This window comes from Camelus bactrianus, chromosome 33 (assembly GCF_048773025.1).
Source record: "Camelus bactrianus isolate YW-2024 breed Bactrian camel chromosome 33, ASM4877302v1, whole genome shotgun sequence".
Taxonomy (NCBI): Eukaryota; Metazoa; Chordata; class Mammalia; order Artiodactyla; family Camelidae; genus Camelus; species Camelus bactrianus.
In genome coordinates, this window is record NC_133571.1 from 18,858,694 (window position 1) to 18,875,570 (window position 16,877).

The 16,877-nt window shown below is 42.7% G+C and overlaps 2 protein-coding genes across 20 annotated transcripts in view; one reads left to right on the top strand and one right to left on the bottom strand.

The window, feature by feature from the left end:
* The window catches only part of LOC123618721 (prostate and testis expressed protein 3), a 69,615-nt gene extending 59,254 nt beyond the window's left edge, over positions 1-10,361 (top strand). Inside the window, exons 3-6 of one of the 19 annotated variants that reach the window (XR_012503876.1) lie at positions 861-890; positions 3,641-4,054; positions 7,434-7,499; positions 8,146-9,512. Coding sequence is in view for 2 of the 19 variants with exons in the window: in XM_074357107.1 (XP_074213208.1) it covers positions 7,451-7,499; positions 8,690-8,812; positions 9,374-9,516 (315 nt within the window). In the remaining 17 variants the exon portion in view is untranslated. Of the gene's footprint in view, positions 1-860; positions 913-3,640 lie in introns of all 19 variants that reach the window. The other 18 variants (XR_012503868.1, XR_012503871.1, XR_012503875.1 and 15 more) reach the window with 18 other exon arrangements.
* PATE2 (prostate and testis expressed 2) lies at positions 2,106-3,721 on the bottom strand. The gene is made up of 3 exons (XM_010961707.2): positions 3,670-3,721; positions 2,767-2,895; positions 2,106-2,401 (listed from the first exon to the last, which is right to left on the bottom strand). Exons 1-3 carry the CDS (start codon positions 3,719-3,721, stop codon positions 2,265-2,267), a joined length of 318 nt encoding a protein of 105 aa, XP_010960009.1. The 3' UTR covers positions 2,106-2,264.
* Positions 10,362-16,877: the final 6,516 nt, after the last annotated feature.

Below are 16,877 nucleotides of genomic sequence, written 5' to 3' on the forward strand. Positions count from 1 at the left end.
TGGGTAAAGAAATTTTCCCCTAGGTCTTACTCTGTTCATTTGTCCAAGCTGGGAAATGAAACTAGGAAGAATATCCCAAGATGGGGTAAACCAAAAGAAAATACTCTCCAAGATCAGAGCAATTTTATCTAGGCTGTAAGGAAGCCTAATAAGGAAGATTCTCCTCATTCATGGGGAGTTAATTTACACACTACATGCACTATCCCTCAGAGGTCTCGCAGTGTAACTTCATTTTCTGACAGCCTCATCTTGTTTTAGAGTTCCATGCCCTAGGACGGTGGAAAACACTTGGTCTTCTCAGCTTAAAATTTAGAGGGGGGAGTAAAGAAAGAAAGGGAGGTCAGGGAAAAAGTTAACAATAACATGGCCTCGTCTAAAGACTGGCTTTATTCAGATCCCATGGAAAAGCTCTGGCACAAAAACTGTACCACAGACTTGGTCCCAACTTGATGGAAGGAGTCGGCCGTTTGCTGGCTGAGGTCCATGCTGTAGTTGGGAGCTTAGCATCTGGGTAGGCAGCTCCCATTTGGCAGAGGGAAAATCTCCAGAGAAGTAAATAGCTGTGCCCTGTCATAAGTCAACACTGAATGCAGCTGGGTGGCAGATGCACTGACCAGAAAAGAGGATTTGGGCAGGGCACCAAAATCAAATCAAAATCATTCACTACGAAATGCAGATTTAATGCTCTGATGCTGAGAAGGCCAATGTTTGTTCTTGAAACAACAAGGAAAGATTTTATAATTATAAATTTCTTGTTCAACAAAGTCAAGTCTTGTCTAAACATTGATTCACAAGTATTTTTAAAGTCTGTTTTGAAACCCAAGGGAAAACAATGATCTTTATGTCTTTTTTTTCCCTAGATGATGTCTCCAATCCCCATGATTCAACAGGTGAGAGAGCCTATGAACAACTGTAAGTAAAAATGTGTTGTTTCCCTAACCCAAAATATCCATGTTACATTGGCTTTTCCAACCTGCCTGCCTGTTTTTAAAAAGTTATCTAGATGTCTTTCTTCATCCTGGCTCTGTAAAACCCCGAAGGAGAATTCCCCAGGAAGGATCATATTTTCAGACTCAGACAAAGATAGAGCACACTGAACTATTCAAGTAGAGGGGTAATGGGTTTACTGGAGGACTTTCATGTGGCATAATAAGGGAGAAGGATCATGGAAACCCAGGCCCAGGAACAGCTGGTCGGCTTCACAAGGAGGGAAATGCCAGGGTGGTTCTGTACCCAGGGAAGCTCCACCGCCTTGGCCACAGATGTGCTGCTCCACTGCTGGTGCTGCTCCACTGCTGTGCTGCTCCCCTGCTGGTGCCGCTCCATCTCCGTCTCCCTGTTTGTTTCCTTCTGTGTCTGCCTGCAGCTCTTCCCACCACTCTTCCCTTCTGCTGTATCACCCCTTCTGTTTACCCATAACGACACTTTGTAGTCAGAACTCATGTAGCTAGAACTCACGTAGATGCCTCATGGCAGCTCTGTATTTTTATTATCAACTTTTTTTTTCACATTCTAATGAAACGAAACTCACTAGCCATTCTTGCACAAGGTCTCCATTTCCAGTTCAGTCACCTAGAGCAATCAAGTGCTACCTAGCTACCTGGCAGGCAGGGCTATGATAATTCCACCCACACCAAGTTGTTTCTCAAATCTTAGTTTCCACAAATTGAAATGTTTTCTTGATGCCTCATCCCTATACCTGTCCCAGTTTTTTGTTTGTTTGGTTTTTTCCCTGGCCTGAGATTCCCTCCGAGAGCTCTACCAGAGAGAATGTGGCTCGTGTTGCCAGCAAATGGGAAACTGGAGTTACTTTTATCTCCAAAACCCATGGGCAGAGGAGAGTGCCAGGAGGTGTCAGGGATGATCCAGAGAGAATCCCAGTCCAGAGGGGTGGATACCGATGAGGACAAAGTGTAGTCACAGATTCTCAGTGCTAGCTTGGGATTGTTTGAACGCAAGTTTTTACATTTCCATATAGGAGATAATGAATCATCAGTTCTAAACCCAACACCATTCATGGCAGCACCATCATAAGGAAACCAAAACCCTGTGAGCAACAGGGATTTGCAAAACTTCAGGCTTTGTCATTAATGAGTTAGCTCCCTCCCGCTGTTTCTTCTTATGATAGCTACTCCTTTCACTACCAGCTGGCTTTCTCACTCTCTGCCATTGATTCGAAAAGGAGAGCACAATACAGGTTTGGGGGAAATGATAAAGGGGATGGTGAGTTGAAGAATAATCCAAAATCCAGGAGAGATGCAGAACTAGACTCCCTCAGGGAGGTTGCAATAGTTTTTATGTTTGCAACAGATAAGCTCTGTTCTCCTATCAAAACTTAAGAAGTTGATGTCCTTACAGTTGGTCATACATGACAGTTTTGAATAAAAATACATACTCCGCCCTGAGGAGGTGAAAGAAGGGGAATACAACTGTAATGACTCTGTTTCCTCCTTCTGAATTCCTAGAACTAACATCTCTTCAGAGCCTCACTGACACTTCTCTAGACCCAAATGAGCTACAAGGTGGCGTCTGCTAGTTACTGATCCAGAGAATGGATTGAATTCCCTGACTGATAAGGGACAGCCACCTCTCCTTCACTCGATACTGTCTTAAGTAAAAGTTCATCTTTGCCATCCCCTCTGCAGGACCACTCACCCCATCCTTCCCCATCCCACTCGCCCATGTGTACTCCGAGGACAAAAGAACGTGACTGTCTCTAAGGAAAAAAAGGCGCTTATTTCTCAGTCACATTATACCCCACACTACCTTTTCTTGTAAGTACATAAATGTTCTCAACCGCACAGGACTGATGGTACTTCAGGAAGCAGGACTTCATGGTGTCGTAGCACGTCCCAAGATGATATTGTTTACATTTATAACACATCTCTGAAGGCCCTGCCAGGCACAGAAAGAGGTGCTTAAAGGCTGTGGTGTGGAGAAGGTTCTCCAGGCCTAGGGCCTCTGACAGGCACTTACTATTGTCTGGTGGTTCCCAACCTTCCTCGGGACACTGACCCCTTGGATAGTCCTGTGGGAGGTAACTTGTACAGACATAAATCCAGTATTGTGTGTGATCTCAAAAGGTCAGAGTTCCTGTAAAATTTATCTATGGTCCCTGAGTAATGAGCGTCTTACCTAGCCTGACAGTTTTATCCTGTAATGGGGAAAAGGAAACCAGGAAGGAGATTTTAGCTTTCTTACTCAAAGAAATGGACTAAATTGGTCTAGGAGAAGATGTAACTCCCAAGGTTCTAGAGTAAGAATGGATTACAGGAGGGAGGGGATAGCTCAGGGTAGAGTGTGTGCTTGGCATGCATGAAGTCCTGGGTTCGATCCTCAGTACCTCCATTAATAAACAAACAAACAAAGAAACAAATTAACCTAATTACCTCCCCCAACAAAAAAAATGGATTACAGCTCTCCCTGAAGATGGAGGGGGTGGTTTTACTCCCAAACATGTCACAAATAATCTTTTTACTAGACTTTAGCCATGGTCATACCGGTCAGATGTTCCTGAAATTCACCTGTGAAAAGAGGGGAAGTCTTGCTTGTCACAATCTCACTTGCATCTGCCAAAACCCCAAGAGCCAGTTTTGGAAATTTCTCCTCCCCCAGCATCTTCCCATCTCTTAACCAACAGCCAGTCCTCCCTCAGTCTCCAGGACTTACCCTTACTCATGCAGACCAGAAAGGCGACGTACAGCAGAAACGGAGCAACCATCCTGGGTCTTTGGTCATATGCAGTTTCCTGTGGAAGGTTGAGCTTCCCCAGTGTTCTGTCCTTGGACCATTCATCTAAATCATATAATAGTAAAATTTCAGGGACAGACAGTACCTCGGTGTTCCCAGAACCAACCAAACCGCCAACTGGAGTCTCACTGTCCCTAAGGCACCTACTTTAAAATTCTCCTCAATGGTGAGTGTGTGTATACACACTTAATTCATTATTGTATAGCTAAGCCTTGAGCTCTGCAAGTGAAATCAATTTTCTTTCCCACATTTTAACCTTGCAGATACTTCAACAGAGGATTTGGACACCTTCATAACCTTTCAGGTAAGCCAGGCCATAAATAAAATCTTCTCTTTCAAAATGTTTCAAGGTTTTCTTTCTCTTTAAAAAAAAAAAGAAAGATACTTCTGTTATTAGAATTAGTACTAAGGCTTGTCCTTTTGAAAGCCAGAGGACTGCTTGAGAGAGAAGCCTTATTCTCCACACACACACACAATTTTTAATGTGATGATTTAGAAATCTACTTTGGATATAGTCTATGGCTTTTCTGGCTGATGATAGAATTTCTTTTAGGGTTGTTTGAAGGGTCCTTGTTGTTAGCATATGTCTGTTGTAAAATGAGTGAGTGACCAGGCTGTGAGATTTCTTTGTTCACTAAAGTAGCAAAACCAGATGATTGCTGAGCACTGTAGGGGCTCCATCTGTGAAAAGAGAAAAGAAGCTTTTGTTTTAGTAAAAAATTTTATGATAAAATCACCTTTTTCCCACTGCCCCAAACTTGTTGACTTTTACAGTTTCCAAAAGAGACTCATGATGTAAGAATTCTTTGATGACTTCACCACGCACAAAGCAAACAAAACCAAAAGGAAACTGAAAACTGACTCTTTTGAAAGATACTGTTACTTTCATCCAATTGTGAAATGAAGAAGTATGGCAAAAGTGAAAATACCTCAATGATTGCTTAAAAATTTTTTTTAATATCAACTCTTTTGGGGGAGGAGGATATAGCTCATTGGTAGAGCACGTGCTTAGCATGCACGAGGTCATGGGTTTGATCCCCAGTACCTCTATTAAATAAAAAATAATAAATAAATAAATAAAACTAATTACCTCCCCCCCAAAGAAAACAAAAGTAAAAAAATTTAATTAAAAAATGTATCAACTCTTTTATTTGACAAAGAAAATGGTCTATAGAATTTTTTTTCTTTGTTGAGGTCCACACATTACTTCCAACATGGTTTACTAACGTTTATTCAATATAAGTAGAGCTTCTTTTCATTCAGCAAGCTGGTAAGAAAATATATGGAAGCCCCAAGAAAAGGCTTTTTGTAAAATGATAGCTATATTTAGAAACATGCTAATTTTTTCAAACTGAGCTTTCTTAGTAGGAAAAATCCCTAATCCTAAGATGCATTTTCCAGACAGAGAGAAGTGAGATGTAATTTCATTTTGTCTGGCTTTGCATTTGCGTTCACAAGAACATTGCCACGCAAATCAAACCACTGTGGCCTCTAAGTCCCAGCAAGTTCAAAGATGCGAATAAAACTGTCTCATTCCTGTTCTCTCATTTATTTTTATTGGTAACAAAGTGTCAGTCACTGGTAACACTCCTGTAGTTTGTTGCAGCATTTAGAGGCACAGGTTAAGAGGATTGCTCATCTATAGTATCTCCAAGATCTTAATCACCCGTCCTGGAGCCAAGAGAGACCGTGAACATGAGGACACAGTGTTCTGTTTTCTCCTCAGAGCAGGGCAGATGACATCTGTGTTGTGTAGGTAAACTTGGCCTGGGGTGCATTAGTTTGGGGGCTGTGGGACCATGGATAGTGGTCTCCTGTGAGATTTACAGTTCTATTCATTCACTCCTTCATTCAGCCATCATATGTTCAGCACATCACCATGTGCCAAGCAGAGAGCTAGGCCAGTATAACAGAACTGGGTACCTAGCCTCATGATTTACATCATGGAACCATAGAATGTTAAAGTGTAAAGGACCTAAAAATGGTCAAAATCTAACATCACAGATAAAGGGCTTGCTAAAGACAGCATGAGTTACAAACCAATCAACCCTGAATCTCCAGACTCCCAGGAAATTGCTCTTTCCATTATATTCCACTGCCTCTACTAACAGGTGCCAGTACCTCTCCTCTCTTTCCTGCTAAATGATGAAAGGCACTGTTTTCAAGAGAGAATTTGATGGATGAAGTACTGTGGGAGGATGAGGAATAGATCAGAGAACCCAATGCTTGGGTGGAGTGGCAAAATTCCACAATCCTCTCTGGAAATAATCCAGTAGAAAAGAGATTCAAAACTCAAAACTCAGCTTTCAGAAAATACCTGCCAGTGGGAACCTTGAAGGAAGAAGAACAGAAACGGTGCAAACCCATTGCAATTTAACCTAGAATTTCTGCTTTCTTTACTATGATTCTACGGTCACTCTCTTTAAAGAAATAAAGCAGAAAAAAAAAAAAAAAGCAGCCAACAGGTGACAAATAAAGGCTCAGACATTTGCCCTATTTATAAGCCTTTGGAAAGTCCTGAAAATGCCAGCCAGTTTCTAACATCCTCTCCTGAAAGATGGAAGAATAGAAAATGAGATTCAAGGACTTTACAAGCTTGATTTCCTCTCTAGAATCAATTCTTTTGCAAGAAGCAAATCCCCTCATGTTTGCGGCATTTGAACTAAGACTTTATTTCACCCCATCTTTATCTAGTATCTAAATGTCAGAATGTATTGTTCCTACAACTGAAGAACATGTCGCTTAATGAGTTCATAACAGAAGATTGCTATTCTCTCCGGCCGAAGTACCATAAACCCACTGATGGGTTTCAGAGACTTGAGTGCCAGAACTGGTCATCGTTTTCCAGTGGTTTACCCACGGTGAGCCTTACCTGAGTTAACTTTTGTGCCTAAATCGTAGGCAAAATTGGCCAGATGAACAACATAAACTTGCTAAAGATCAAGTTGTGTGATAGTTCTAGGGATGATTTCACAGCCCTACAAAGGAAACAGTCCCTGGCCTTGGAGAACAGGTTTCTGATAAAGAGAAAGAATTCTGGACTGAGAATCAGAAGTTCTCGGGGGAAGGCCCGCTTGGTGATAGATTACATGTCTTTTCATCTCTCATTCTTTTTCTCAGCCGTAAGATGAGGAGCTAGGTGAAATTCTTTGACTTATTCATTGCTCCACTTTCGCACATGAAACTGTGCCTGGCACATAAAAGCTCTCAATAAATATATGTTGAATATATGAATAAATATATGTTGAATATATGAATAAATCTCCAAGAGGCATTCCATCAAGGTGGTTAAAAGGATGGCTTCTAGAATTAGAAAGTCTTGCTTTGAGTACTGGTGCTGTAGGTCACTAGAAATGTGATCTTGAGTAAGATATTGGACCTCACCAATCCTCATTTTCCTTCTCTGGGAAGTTGAGATAAGAATGATCATATCATGATTGTATTCATAATAGTTGCTATGATGAATATTATATTTAAAAAAATTAACTTCATGTAAATGCCAACGTTTATTGGTTACCTGTGGGGTGGAGAAAGCATGAACTTGAGCTCCCAGAGGAAACCTCGTGTGATTGGCGCCCCTTAAGCATGAATAATCGCTGCCCTATGATGAAAAGGACGGTTTCCTCTTGAAGCCTGAAGACCTGTTGTGATTGCAGCCTCTGGCTTCTTTTCTTCCTGGACAGGGGACTTCTCGGTCAGGATGGACAAACACCTCTTGTTGCTCCTATCTGTCTTCTGCTGCACTGTGGGTGAGTCACAGACGTGAGGAGTGGGCTCCAGAGGCAGGGTCTTGAGAGCCACCAGGAAGATCCATACATGTAGCTGGTGTCCATTGCAAGGCTGAATCTTGACCACACTTACATGGAAGGGAAGCCAGCCTTCAGAATGCCCCTGGGTCTCTATGCCACCTTTCTGATCTTTTCAACATTCTGCCATTCCCCATCAAGGGCTTGAGCCTCTATGGCTGTCCCTTCACACTGCTTCCCCACTCTGTCCCTATAATTCCCCATAATCCAAAATCCTAGTAAGATTTCCCTTAGGACATCCTTTCCATTTATAAAGCTGTTATCCATTTGCTGAGGGAGCTGGTCGGTCTACAATGAATAATTTTGTAATTGGTTTTAATGCCAGACAGGGCCTTTTGATACCCTTATCAGGGATTTTTGTGTTAAAACAAGTGGTTGTAGGAGAGAAAATATTGGATGCACTGAAATCAGACAGATTAAAAAATGATTCAGTCACTGTCTTAAATTCTCTGTATCTCCAGTTGCTCATTAGAGAAATGGGGGAAACAACCTACTTACAGGGCTTTTGTGAGGATTAAATCAGATACAAAGTAAGAGAACATGGCCCAGAGGAGATGCTCAATAAATGTTACTTTCTTTTCTCATGCAGGTGCACCAGGGAGAGGTTTTTTAAAAAATTAAATCTGTATTTTGATTGGCTCACCCCACAGTACTGCATAAAGCGGCACTGACTGCGATGTAATTCATGATTACACCATAGATTCAATTTGAAGTTCAAAACAGTATATCACGTAACAACATTTAAGCTGCAAATGTCAGGAATTCCATCATAGTAACACTTACATGGGTAAAACAGTTTAAAGCACTCAGCCTCATGTCGCTCTTTTATCTACAGTCCTGCCAAGTAGGCCAGGCCAGCATTAATAGAACCATTTTTAAGCTGAAAAACCAGTGCTAAATCTTTGCTCAGTTACCAGGTTAAAAGAGCTGAAGTTGGGACCTGAATCCTTTTACTCTCACAAGGGCTTTTCTCTAGGACGTGGCGTTAATGAGAGCGCCAGCTGCCTCCTACCTGATCCTGACCACCAGCTTTCCATCCACCCCGCTGCACTGCCCTCCACCGTGTCTAGGTCTGTCCAGTTTCATCTAAGTCCCCGCCTCCCCTGCCCTTACACCAGCTCTGTGCTCTCTAGCAGCGGCACCCCTGAAATGCGTAACGTGCCACCTCCGCACGGAGATGGATCGCTGTAGAAGAGGCTTTGGAATCTGTGTTGCCAAGAAGTATGAGACCTGCTTGCTCTTAAAGATCCTCCAGGGTAAGTTGGAGGATCAGGGGAGGCGCTGTGAGATTCCTAGGAAGTTCTTGGGAGAGTACTTCAACAGTTTTCTACCCCAGACTAAGGCCAGTGCAAGAAAGGAAGCCAAGTGCCGGGTGTCCCTGGGCATCAGCAGAAGGGGACTTGGGAAGATGAGACAGGAGGAAGAAGCATCTGTACGGAGAGCTGGAGGGTGCCAGGGAGCTTAACCGCGTAACGCCTGCAGGGGACCCGTGATTTCTACGTCTCCCTGCTTGGGTCCTCTTGGGAAGTATAAGACAGGAGGCCATCTCTAAACCTATCCTGATACCTAATTAAATTTTTACCTACAGGACTAGTGCCAGGTTTGACTTGCCTTTAGAAAACTTAGATCACTGGCTTATTTTCTCTCTTTCTTTGTGTGTGTGCGGGGTTGGTGGGGGGAACGAGGTTTATTTGTTATTAGAGGAGGTACTGGGGATTGAACCCAGGACCTCATGCATGCTAAGCAAGCGCTCTGCCACTTGAGTTATACCCTCCCCCCATCACTGGCTTATTTTCTGCGATGCCTTCTCATTACAGATGACATTTTCCAGTTAGCATACATGGTGTGTCAGAAATTCTGCAGAGACTTGACATACAGGATCAACAGTCGAACTTATATTCATAAGTGCTGCAACCACAATTACTGTAACTTCAAAAGTCTAGCGCATGCTTTCTTCTGAGATCTCACTCTAAGATGTTATGGATGTTTCTCTGCCTTAACACTCTGCCTGCCTTTGCTTTCGTCTCCTGTCTGTCCTGGAAGTATCCTGGCTGTCTGTAATTCAGTGTTACCCTTCCCATTGCCTCCAGCTTGGTTCGTACCACAGTCGGAGGATGCTTCTGAACAACAGATTTCTCCCGCTGTGGGGACTGGTATTTACCTACTTCAAGCAGCCCAGGAGAAAAATGTAAAACAAGACCATTCTAGATCCTTGTGTTTCGCTTAGATAGTTGAGCTGAACTAGAAATACTTCAGCTGAAAATTCACAAAATATTTTTATCTCAAACTCCCCATTTATCATTGCTGTAATTAAGTAGAAATAGCCACAAAGTAAATGGTGGACACTCAACGTTTATCTCTATGGGCAAAAAATTATTTTCCCCAGTGGACAGTGTCCACTTCATACACAGTCAAGATTTTCTTGGCGTTTACGATATGTATCCATGTACAGTGTTAGCAGGAAACAGCAGGTAAAGGATTTCCTGCCTCTGTGACATTCACAGCTCACACCTAGCCACTTCTGGGCCTGTCAAGATGTACATTTAAGGCATATTACAGTCTGGGCATCGATCCCAAACCCATGCAACCCATGTCTTTCTCCTGTTTGTTCGGACAACTTTGAACATTATTCTGAGTGCAAGTCACAAAATTTTGGAACTATATCAAACTTATTAAGTAAATAAAATTCCCTTTGTGCCCCTGAATCTGAGAAAAACAATATGAATATTTTGCCATATCTCCATATATTATTTCTGTACGTATACTACATGTTCATGTTAATAAAGACTATCATAGCTGACATGATGTATGTGATATTCTGAGTTGTTGTGGAATTTGCACGCTTATTACCGCCCCTCACTATCCCTCCTAGAATGTGAGACCCAGAATCGGCAACAAATTCAGGAGCTGGTCCCCTGGAAAACTCCTTGAAAAAGTCAATTTCTTATAAATTTGTACTGGGGAAAGGTGGTGAACCCACCACTGGGCAACATAACTCTGTGGTATTCATTATTTTTATTCCCCCAGGCAAAAGTGAACTGAATGCTCTGTCATTTGTGCTCCCCAATGCCATGACACAATGACATAACAGAGGTGAGAGTTATTTGGTTCTGGAGATGCTCAGAGCCGACAGTCCTGCTAGCCAGAGTAGGTGTCAGATGCTTCAGTCTGCAAAGTCTGTCCTGCTGGTCGCCTGTCCAAAGAGGGCCATGGGTCAGCGGCTATGGCGGAGAATCTTGCTTGGCAAGGAGAAGAACTTGGCAGTGGGGTGGCTACAGGAATGATCAGCTAAAGGCTAACTGTGTCACGAAGGCTTACGTTTGTTTTGTGTGTTGGAGCAGGCAGGAAGATAAAGAACAGATTCTCTTAGAATGACCTTTCAAGTCGGAGACTCAGGTTCCGAACAGACTGGTTTCTCTCAGATGATTGAGCAGCAAGGAAATGAACTAATCTCTGAATCCCTGAAGCTGGGTGACATCTGGAGCTCTACAACTCAGAATAGCCAAGGACTAAAAAATGTCCACAGGACTGTGTAGCGCCCTGAAAGGAGCTCAGCTGAAGTGTTCCGGGGATGATTTCCTTGTATCTCTTCCTCCATCTCCAGACCTCCCTTCTCTTTGGAATTTTCTGGGAATCTCCAGGTGCCTTTCTAGATGTGAAACGCCTAGCCACAGGTAGTTTTCCTCCAGGAGAGTCCATAATGGAGCTGGTTCAAGATTATTGGAAGACTCTATTACCAGAGCAAGCTCAGAGTCAGGCACAACGTCCAAGGTGTTGCGTGCTGAGTCAGTTCTGTTCTCCATTTGCTTTTCTGAAGACCTGACCCTGAGTTCACTCATATCCCTGATCTTGGGAAAGGTAAAAATCCAACTCTTCAACTCTTCCCACAATAAGTGGCTGAAAAAGAGCCTCAGAGTCAGAGAATGATCACAAAAGGGCACAATTATTAAATGCTGTGGTTAAGACATCTGTAATGGCGCCCTGTTGGGCCTCACTTACTGATGCGGCTGCATTCTTTGTTTTGTCTCATTGCCTGTGCTCTCCTGATAATAAGGTGCCTCTTCCCACTGAAACCAGTGTGCTGCAGGGGTGAGCTTAATGATCATTTTTTTCTCCTCTGTTTCCCTGGCAGCTGAGGAGGAGGACTTCTGGACCACAGATTGTTCCTGTGATTACATACAACAGGTTATACCCTGGGTCACAGAGGCTATTTAAGAATCAAACTGTTTACTCTTCACTTAGTCAAGTTCTGTAAATTTGAAGTAACCGTCTTGGAAGATTTTGGTTACGTAAGAAAGGTGGGATGGTCTGACAACCATTGTGCTATGAGTCACAAATGTTTATGTACCTGGAAGAGCAGCTCCCAGACCTACCTTTCTGATTTGTGACAGTAACGAACCATCTTGCTGCCTCCCTTCCCTCAAAGAGAATTGTGAGGAACAGCCAGCCTTAAAATGTGGTTCAAAAAACAGCAGTTTCAGAACTTCAGCCAGGTCTTTGTGCAGCCATTGGCTGGCAGTTAGGCACCGGAGACTCCATGGCTTGAAAAAGACGTGATCTATAGTCCCATTTTTCTCTGCATCTGAGGCCATACATGGTTTGGAAGGCAAATAAACAAAGGGCCTTTTCTCATTCTGCATAATGAGATGAAATACCCTTCTTAGGGTTGGCATATTACAGTTAGGGGAATATTTCCTTTCCTGATGATGAACTAAACTGACTGTGCTGTCTCTGAGAAGCAATTTTTCAGAGAGCAGTCAGCTTGTTTATGTGTGTGCCCGTGTACACACGTGAGTGTGTACGTGTGTGTGTACGCAGGTGCATGAATACCATTGTTTTCCTGTTGAATGGCCAGAAAGATAGGAGGACATGCACAGCTCATGCTGACAAGTGATCGTAAAGGGGAGGGAACTGGTACAGCAGCAGCAGCCAGGGCTCCTTCTCGGGTACCAAGACTTAAACCCCTTTTGAATGGCGTGCCCGTGGTGAAGACCTTAGGACCACAGGTTGTTCCCACTGTTCTCCTCTATGTCATAGAGGATATTTTCCTTAAATACAATCCCTATGTCTGCCTGCCTAATTCCCTTTGGGTGAAAGGGTCTGTGAATTACTGTATGTCAGAATATACACTGGGGGGCAGAAAGTAGGTCTGGTCCTGAGAGCATGCAGTAGGGCACCTGAGGGTACCTTTTCTAAAGGATAGTGCGGATTTATACCATGGAGGATTTAAGAAACAGGCATGAACCTGAAGGTAGACAACCATAGCCAGGTTGTGTCCATGAGGGTACCACCTGTGATGGGTTTCCTTTGGTTTTTGTGTTTGTTTTCTGTCCCTCATATCATGGAAATAGGCATATTTTGTGTAGAGTTTAAAATTTTTATTTCTCTTGTTAAAAGAGTCATTCTCAAACATCGTTAACACTCTAAAGATTCAAACTTTCATACAACCATTTATTGTGGTGTGACTAGGAATAAATGAGGGAGAAGTGTGGCCCTCCCACTTTTGTCCTTCACTGAACCCCAAACAATGACAGCAGCATCTTATCAGCTGAGCACTGTTCTTTGGACTACCTGGCTTCAAACCCCAGATATGCTGCTTACTAATGATGCGACCACGCCCAAGGTGGTTAGCTTCTCTGCTCCTGCCTTTCCTTATTTATTAAAAAAATAGACTAATTTTCATATAATTTTAGTAATATACTCATAGTAATAATTAAGCTAATTTTAAAAAGTTAGTTATACTAACCTCATAGGTATTTTGTGACAATGAAATGTGATGATGCATGTAACTGGTTTAGAATAGTGTCTACTACAAGAAAATGTCCATTAGATGCTTGTGACTATATTAGCATATTGAGAGCCACAGCCAAAGAATTCTAGAAAGTGCCAAAGATCAAACTGAACAAGGGTTTTCACAGAGCTAAAACTAATGTGAATTATCAACTACTGCATTTAACTAATATAGAAATAAGTATGATAATATAAATCCCTTTTTATCTCAGACAAACATGCAAGAGAAGCCCTCTAAGGAGGGGTTTACAAGAAGCACAGATCTAAAGAGTTGTCTGAATTGCTTCTGGGTCAGGCCACTGAAGTGTGGAGCGTGGTCAGCCCTGAGGCAGAGGGTCAGCCATATAGTGAGAGAGCGCCTTTGGACCTGGACCAGACACTGTTACAATTTCAAAGCAACTGATGACACCCTTAGTAGCCCTGGAATGAGTATTTGACCTCACTTTAAAACCAAAAGAAAATGAAGCTATAGTGGCACAGAAAATTCTTAGGTTAGAAAGAAAAGCAAGAGAAGAGCAAATAAAGAAAGCAGTCTGACTCCGTCTGCCTCTGCTCAAAGAAATACTGTATGCCTGAAGCCAAATCTTTTGGGACCATTGAAAACTATGTACAGAAGTGAATCATGCAGCATCATTATTTCCCAGCCAAATTCTATTTCTTCTTTTTAAGCAGATACTAACTTCTGTTTAATTTTCTAATTAAAAAGTAATATATGGCTGTTAAAATTTTAAATAATACAGGAATGTAAAAAGAAGTCGATGTTCTTGCCCAGCGCCTTCACACATACCTGCCCACCCTCCAATCACCCATTTCGAGATAATCAGTTTACAGTGCGATTACAGTGTGGGGAGTTCAATTCCTCAGTGAGAAAGCTGTCAACTGGAACAGAAAGCCTCTTCCACCAGCAGAGCGGAGACCCTCCCGCAGACCTGGTCGCTCTGAAACACCTTCTCTCGCAGGCAACACCCCCTGCTGGATGATGCTGTGGTTGCCACAGGATGAGGCTGCTCTCCTTGCCGGGTTCGTTTCAGAAAGGCAGAGGCATTGCCTCGAGGCTTTCATTCATACAGCAAATATTCACTGATCCCACCTCTAGGTACCAGGCACTGTCGTAGGAGCTGGGAAAACAATGATATATATGATAGTCATGGTTCCTACGCTCACTAAATGTATGTGCAGGTGATGGAACCCAAACACCAAAAGCAACGCGGACCAGGTAACAGACAGCAGAGCCAAGCAGTAATCAGAATAGTTTGACTCATGCAGACCTATGGCAGTGGCTAGTTAACTGTAATGTTCCTAGAAGTGAAATAGATGGGAAGCCTAATAAATTTTACTTGATCTATACAAGCAGGATAGTTCTACATTGAATGAACAGAAGTCTAAATTGAATCATAAGAACAGAAAGTCACAGCCCCTCAATTAGTTCATAGACTAGAGCCAGTTTACAGACCCAGAACCCCTTGAGTGAAGGGGGCACAGTCTGGGGAGACCGAGATGGCTGGAGGTTACAGAGGAGAGAACCAGAGAGGAGGGAGTGTGAGAGAGCGAACTCCAAGACCTGGAGAGGATCCCTGTCAGGTGTTCAGCTGAACACTGATCAGCACACATACGGGAGGAAACTGTACAGAGCAAGAGGAGGCAGTGCCCAAAAGCACAGTGTTCGTTCCCACGAGCCAGACTGGAAGACTTCCTCACTGACGGGACAGCAAGTAGAACACTGAGAAGGATTCTACCTCAGCGTCAAGAGGCAATTACCTGTGTGGTGAGACAGTTACCTCAGTGTGCTCTGGTTCTGTCTAACGTCTAAAAACAAGATCTGAAAGGATTAAAGGGTTTCCAAATAATTTAATCATGTGCCAGAATAAACCTCAGGAATGTTTATAGTACTCCAAAAATATCTATCATCCAACAAGGTAAAACTGAAAATATCTGGCCTCAAGTCAAAACTGAGCAGGCATGTGAATAAGTAGGAAAATGTAAGCCTTAATGAGGAGAAATATCAATCAAAACAAACCCCCAAATTACACAGGTGATAAAATCAGTGGACCATGACATTAAAACAGTTACAATTGTGAGGAGGGTGGAGCTCAAGTGGTAGAGTACATGCTTAGCATGCACGAGGTCCTGGGTTCAAACCCCAGTAGAAAGAAGTAAATAAACCTACCTACCTCCCCCTCATAAAAAAAAAAAAGTTGTAGCTGCATTCAGTATGTTCATGAAGTTAGAGGATAATCAGGCATGTTAAGTAGACATTGATGATATTAAAAAGACCCAGATCAAACTTCTAAAGATGAAAAAAATATCTGAGATGAAAAATACACAAGATAAAATTAACTACTGATTAAAAATTAAAAAAAGAAGAAAAAATTTTAAAAAATTATCTACTGATTAGGCATTGCAGAAGAGAAAAATTAGAGGTCAATGACATCACCAAGATGGCAACACAGGAGCTTCTGAATATCCATCCTTCCACAGACACGTCAAATATACAGCCACACAGGTATACGGCTGAGCAATCCATTTCCTTTTCCAGCAATCTGGTAACCATGAATTTCTTGAAATATGAAATACGATAGGAGATAGATCCTTCAAGTTGTTATTGATTAAAGGGTTTGAAAGATAAAATTTTAACATAAAAGATAACAAGAAACTAATGCATGAGAGATGTATGTTGAATGCTCAAAGCAGCAGGTAAAAAAACTGACTTCCCACTGTTGCTTCTAAGACAGATTGGAGAGTCCGTAACAGTAAAAAAAGACCCTCAGTTGTAAGATGACCAAGCCTAAACATGGGACATTTTTTCATGAGAAAAAACAAGACTCTGCACTAAAGTCGTGTTAAGACATTGGAGATCTAAGGGTACGGTCATTCAAATCTTCACAAACTACTTCTGCCGTCTTCTTCTGTTTATTCCCTTTTTCATTCCCCCAACAAATCCAAAGCGCCTTGGAGGCAGTGCAAAGACCCTAAGACAAGGGTAAGAGTAGGAGGTAGCATTAACTTTGGAGGAAAAGGTTAGACATTCTTTTCTCCCTGTCATTGAACCTTGAATTTAACAGATAGTGTAAATTTGTCAACCAGCACCTGCCTGTTTGTGTGAGGCGGGGTACAAGAACGTTCAGGACTTGGGGGACAAGCTGTTTGGTTAAGGGGCAGGGCATGACTAGGATATTGAGTTGTGAAGATTTCGACTGTCTCTTTTCTAGGTCTTAACCCTCAGCAATTCCCAAAGCACTACACCTTTCCCCGCAGGTACGTAAACAAAACAAAACAATTGTAAGGGTAAGATTATGTGAAGGGCGTAGACGGGAGCATTCCGGAGGAAAACCGCAAGCGAGAGCTCCTTCCAGCAAGGAAGTCGGATGGGCCGGAGCCGTTAGAGCCACGTTGGCAAGAACCTCGTGAACCACGGGAAGGACTCAATGCGCGGATGCGCGTCCGGGGCTTCGCCCGGAACCTGCGCTTATCGGACCCCCGATGGACTGTCAGGCGGGAAGATGAGGGATCTGGGGCTCCAACCCACCTCCC

Bases quoted from the DNA above. Each gene is read 5' to 3' on its own strand.
- PATE2 (XM_010961707.2), bottom strand. From the start codon at position 3,721: ATGGTTGCTCCGTTTCTGCTGTACGTCGCCTTTCTGGTCTGCATGAGT. The intron at 2,896-3,669 runs GTAAGTCCTGGA...TGTGCCTGGCAG, and splicing joins TCTGGTCTGCATGAGTAAGG to GGCCTTCAGAGATGTGTTAT. The intron at 2,402-2,766 runs GTAGTGTGGGGT...TCACCTCCTCAG, and splicing joins TTATGTACTTACAAGAAAAG to GGCGGAGTATGTATTTTTAT.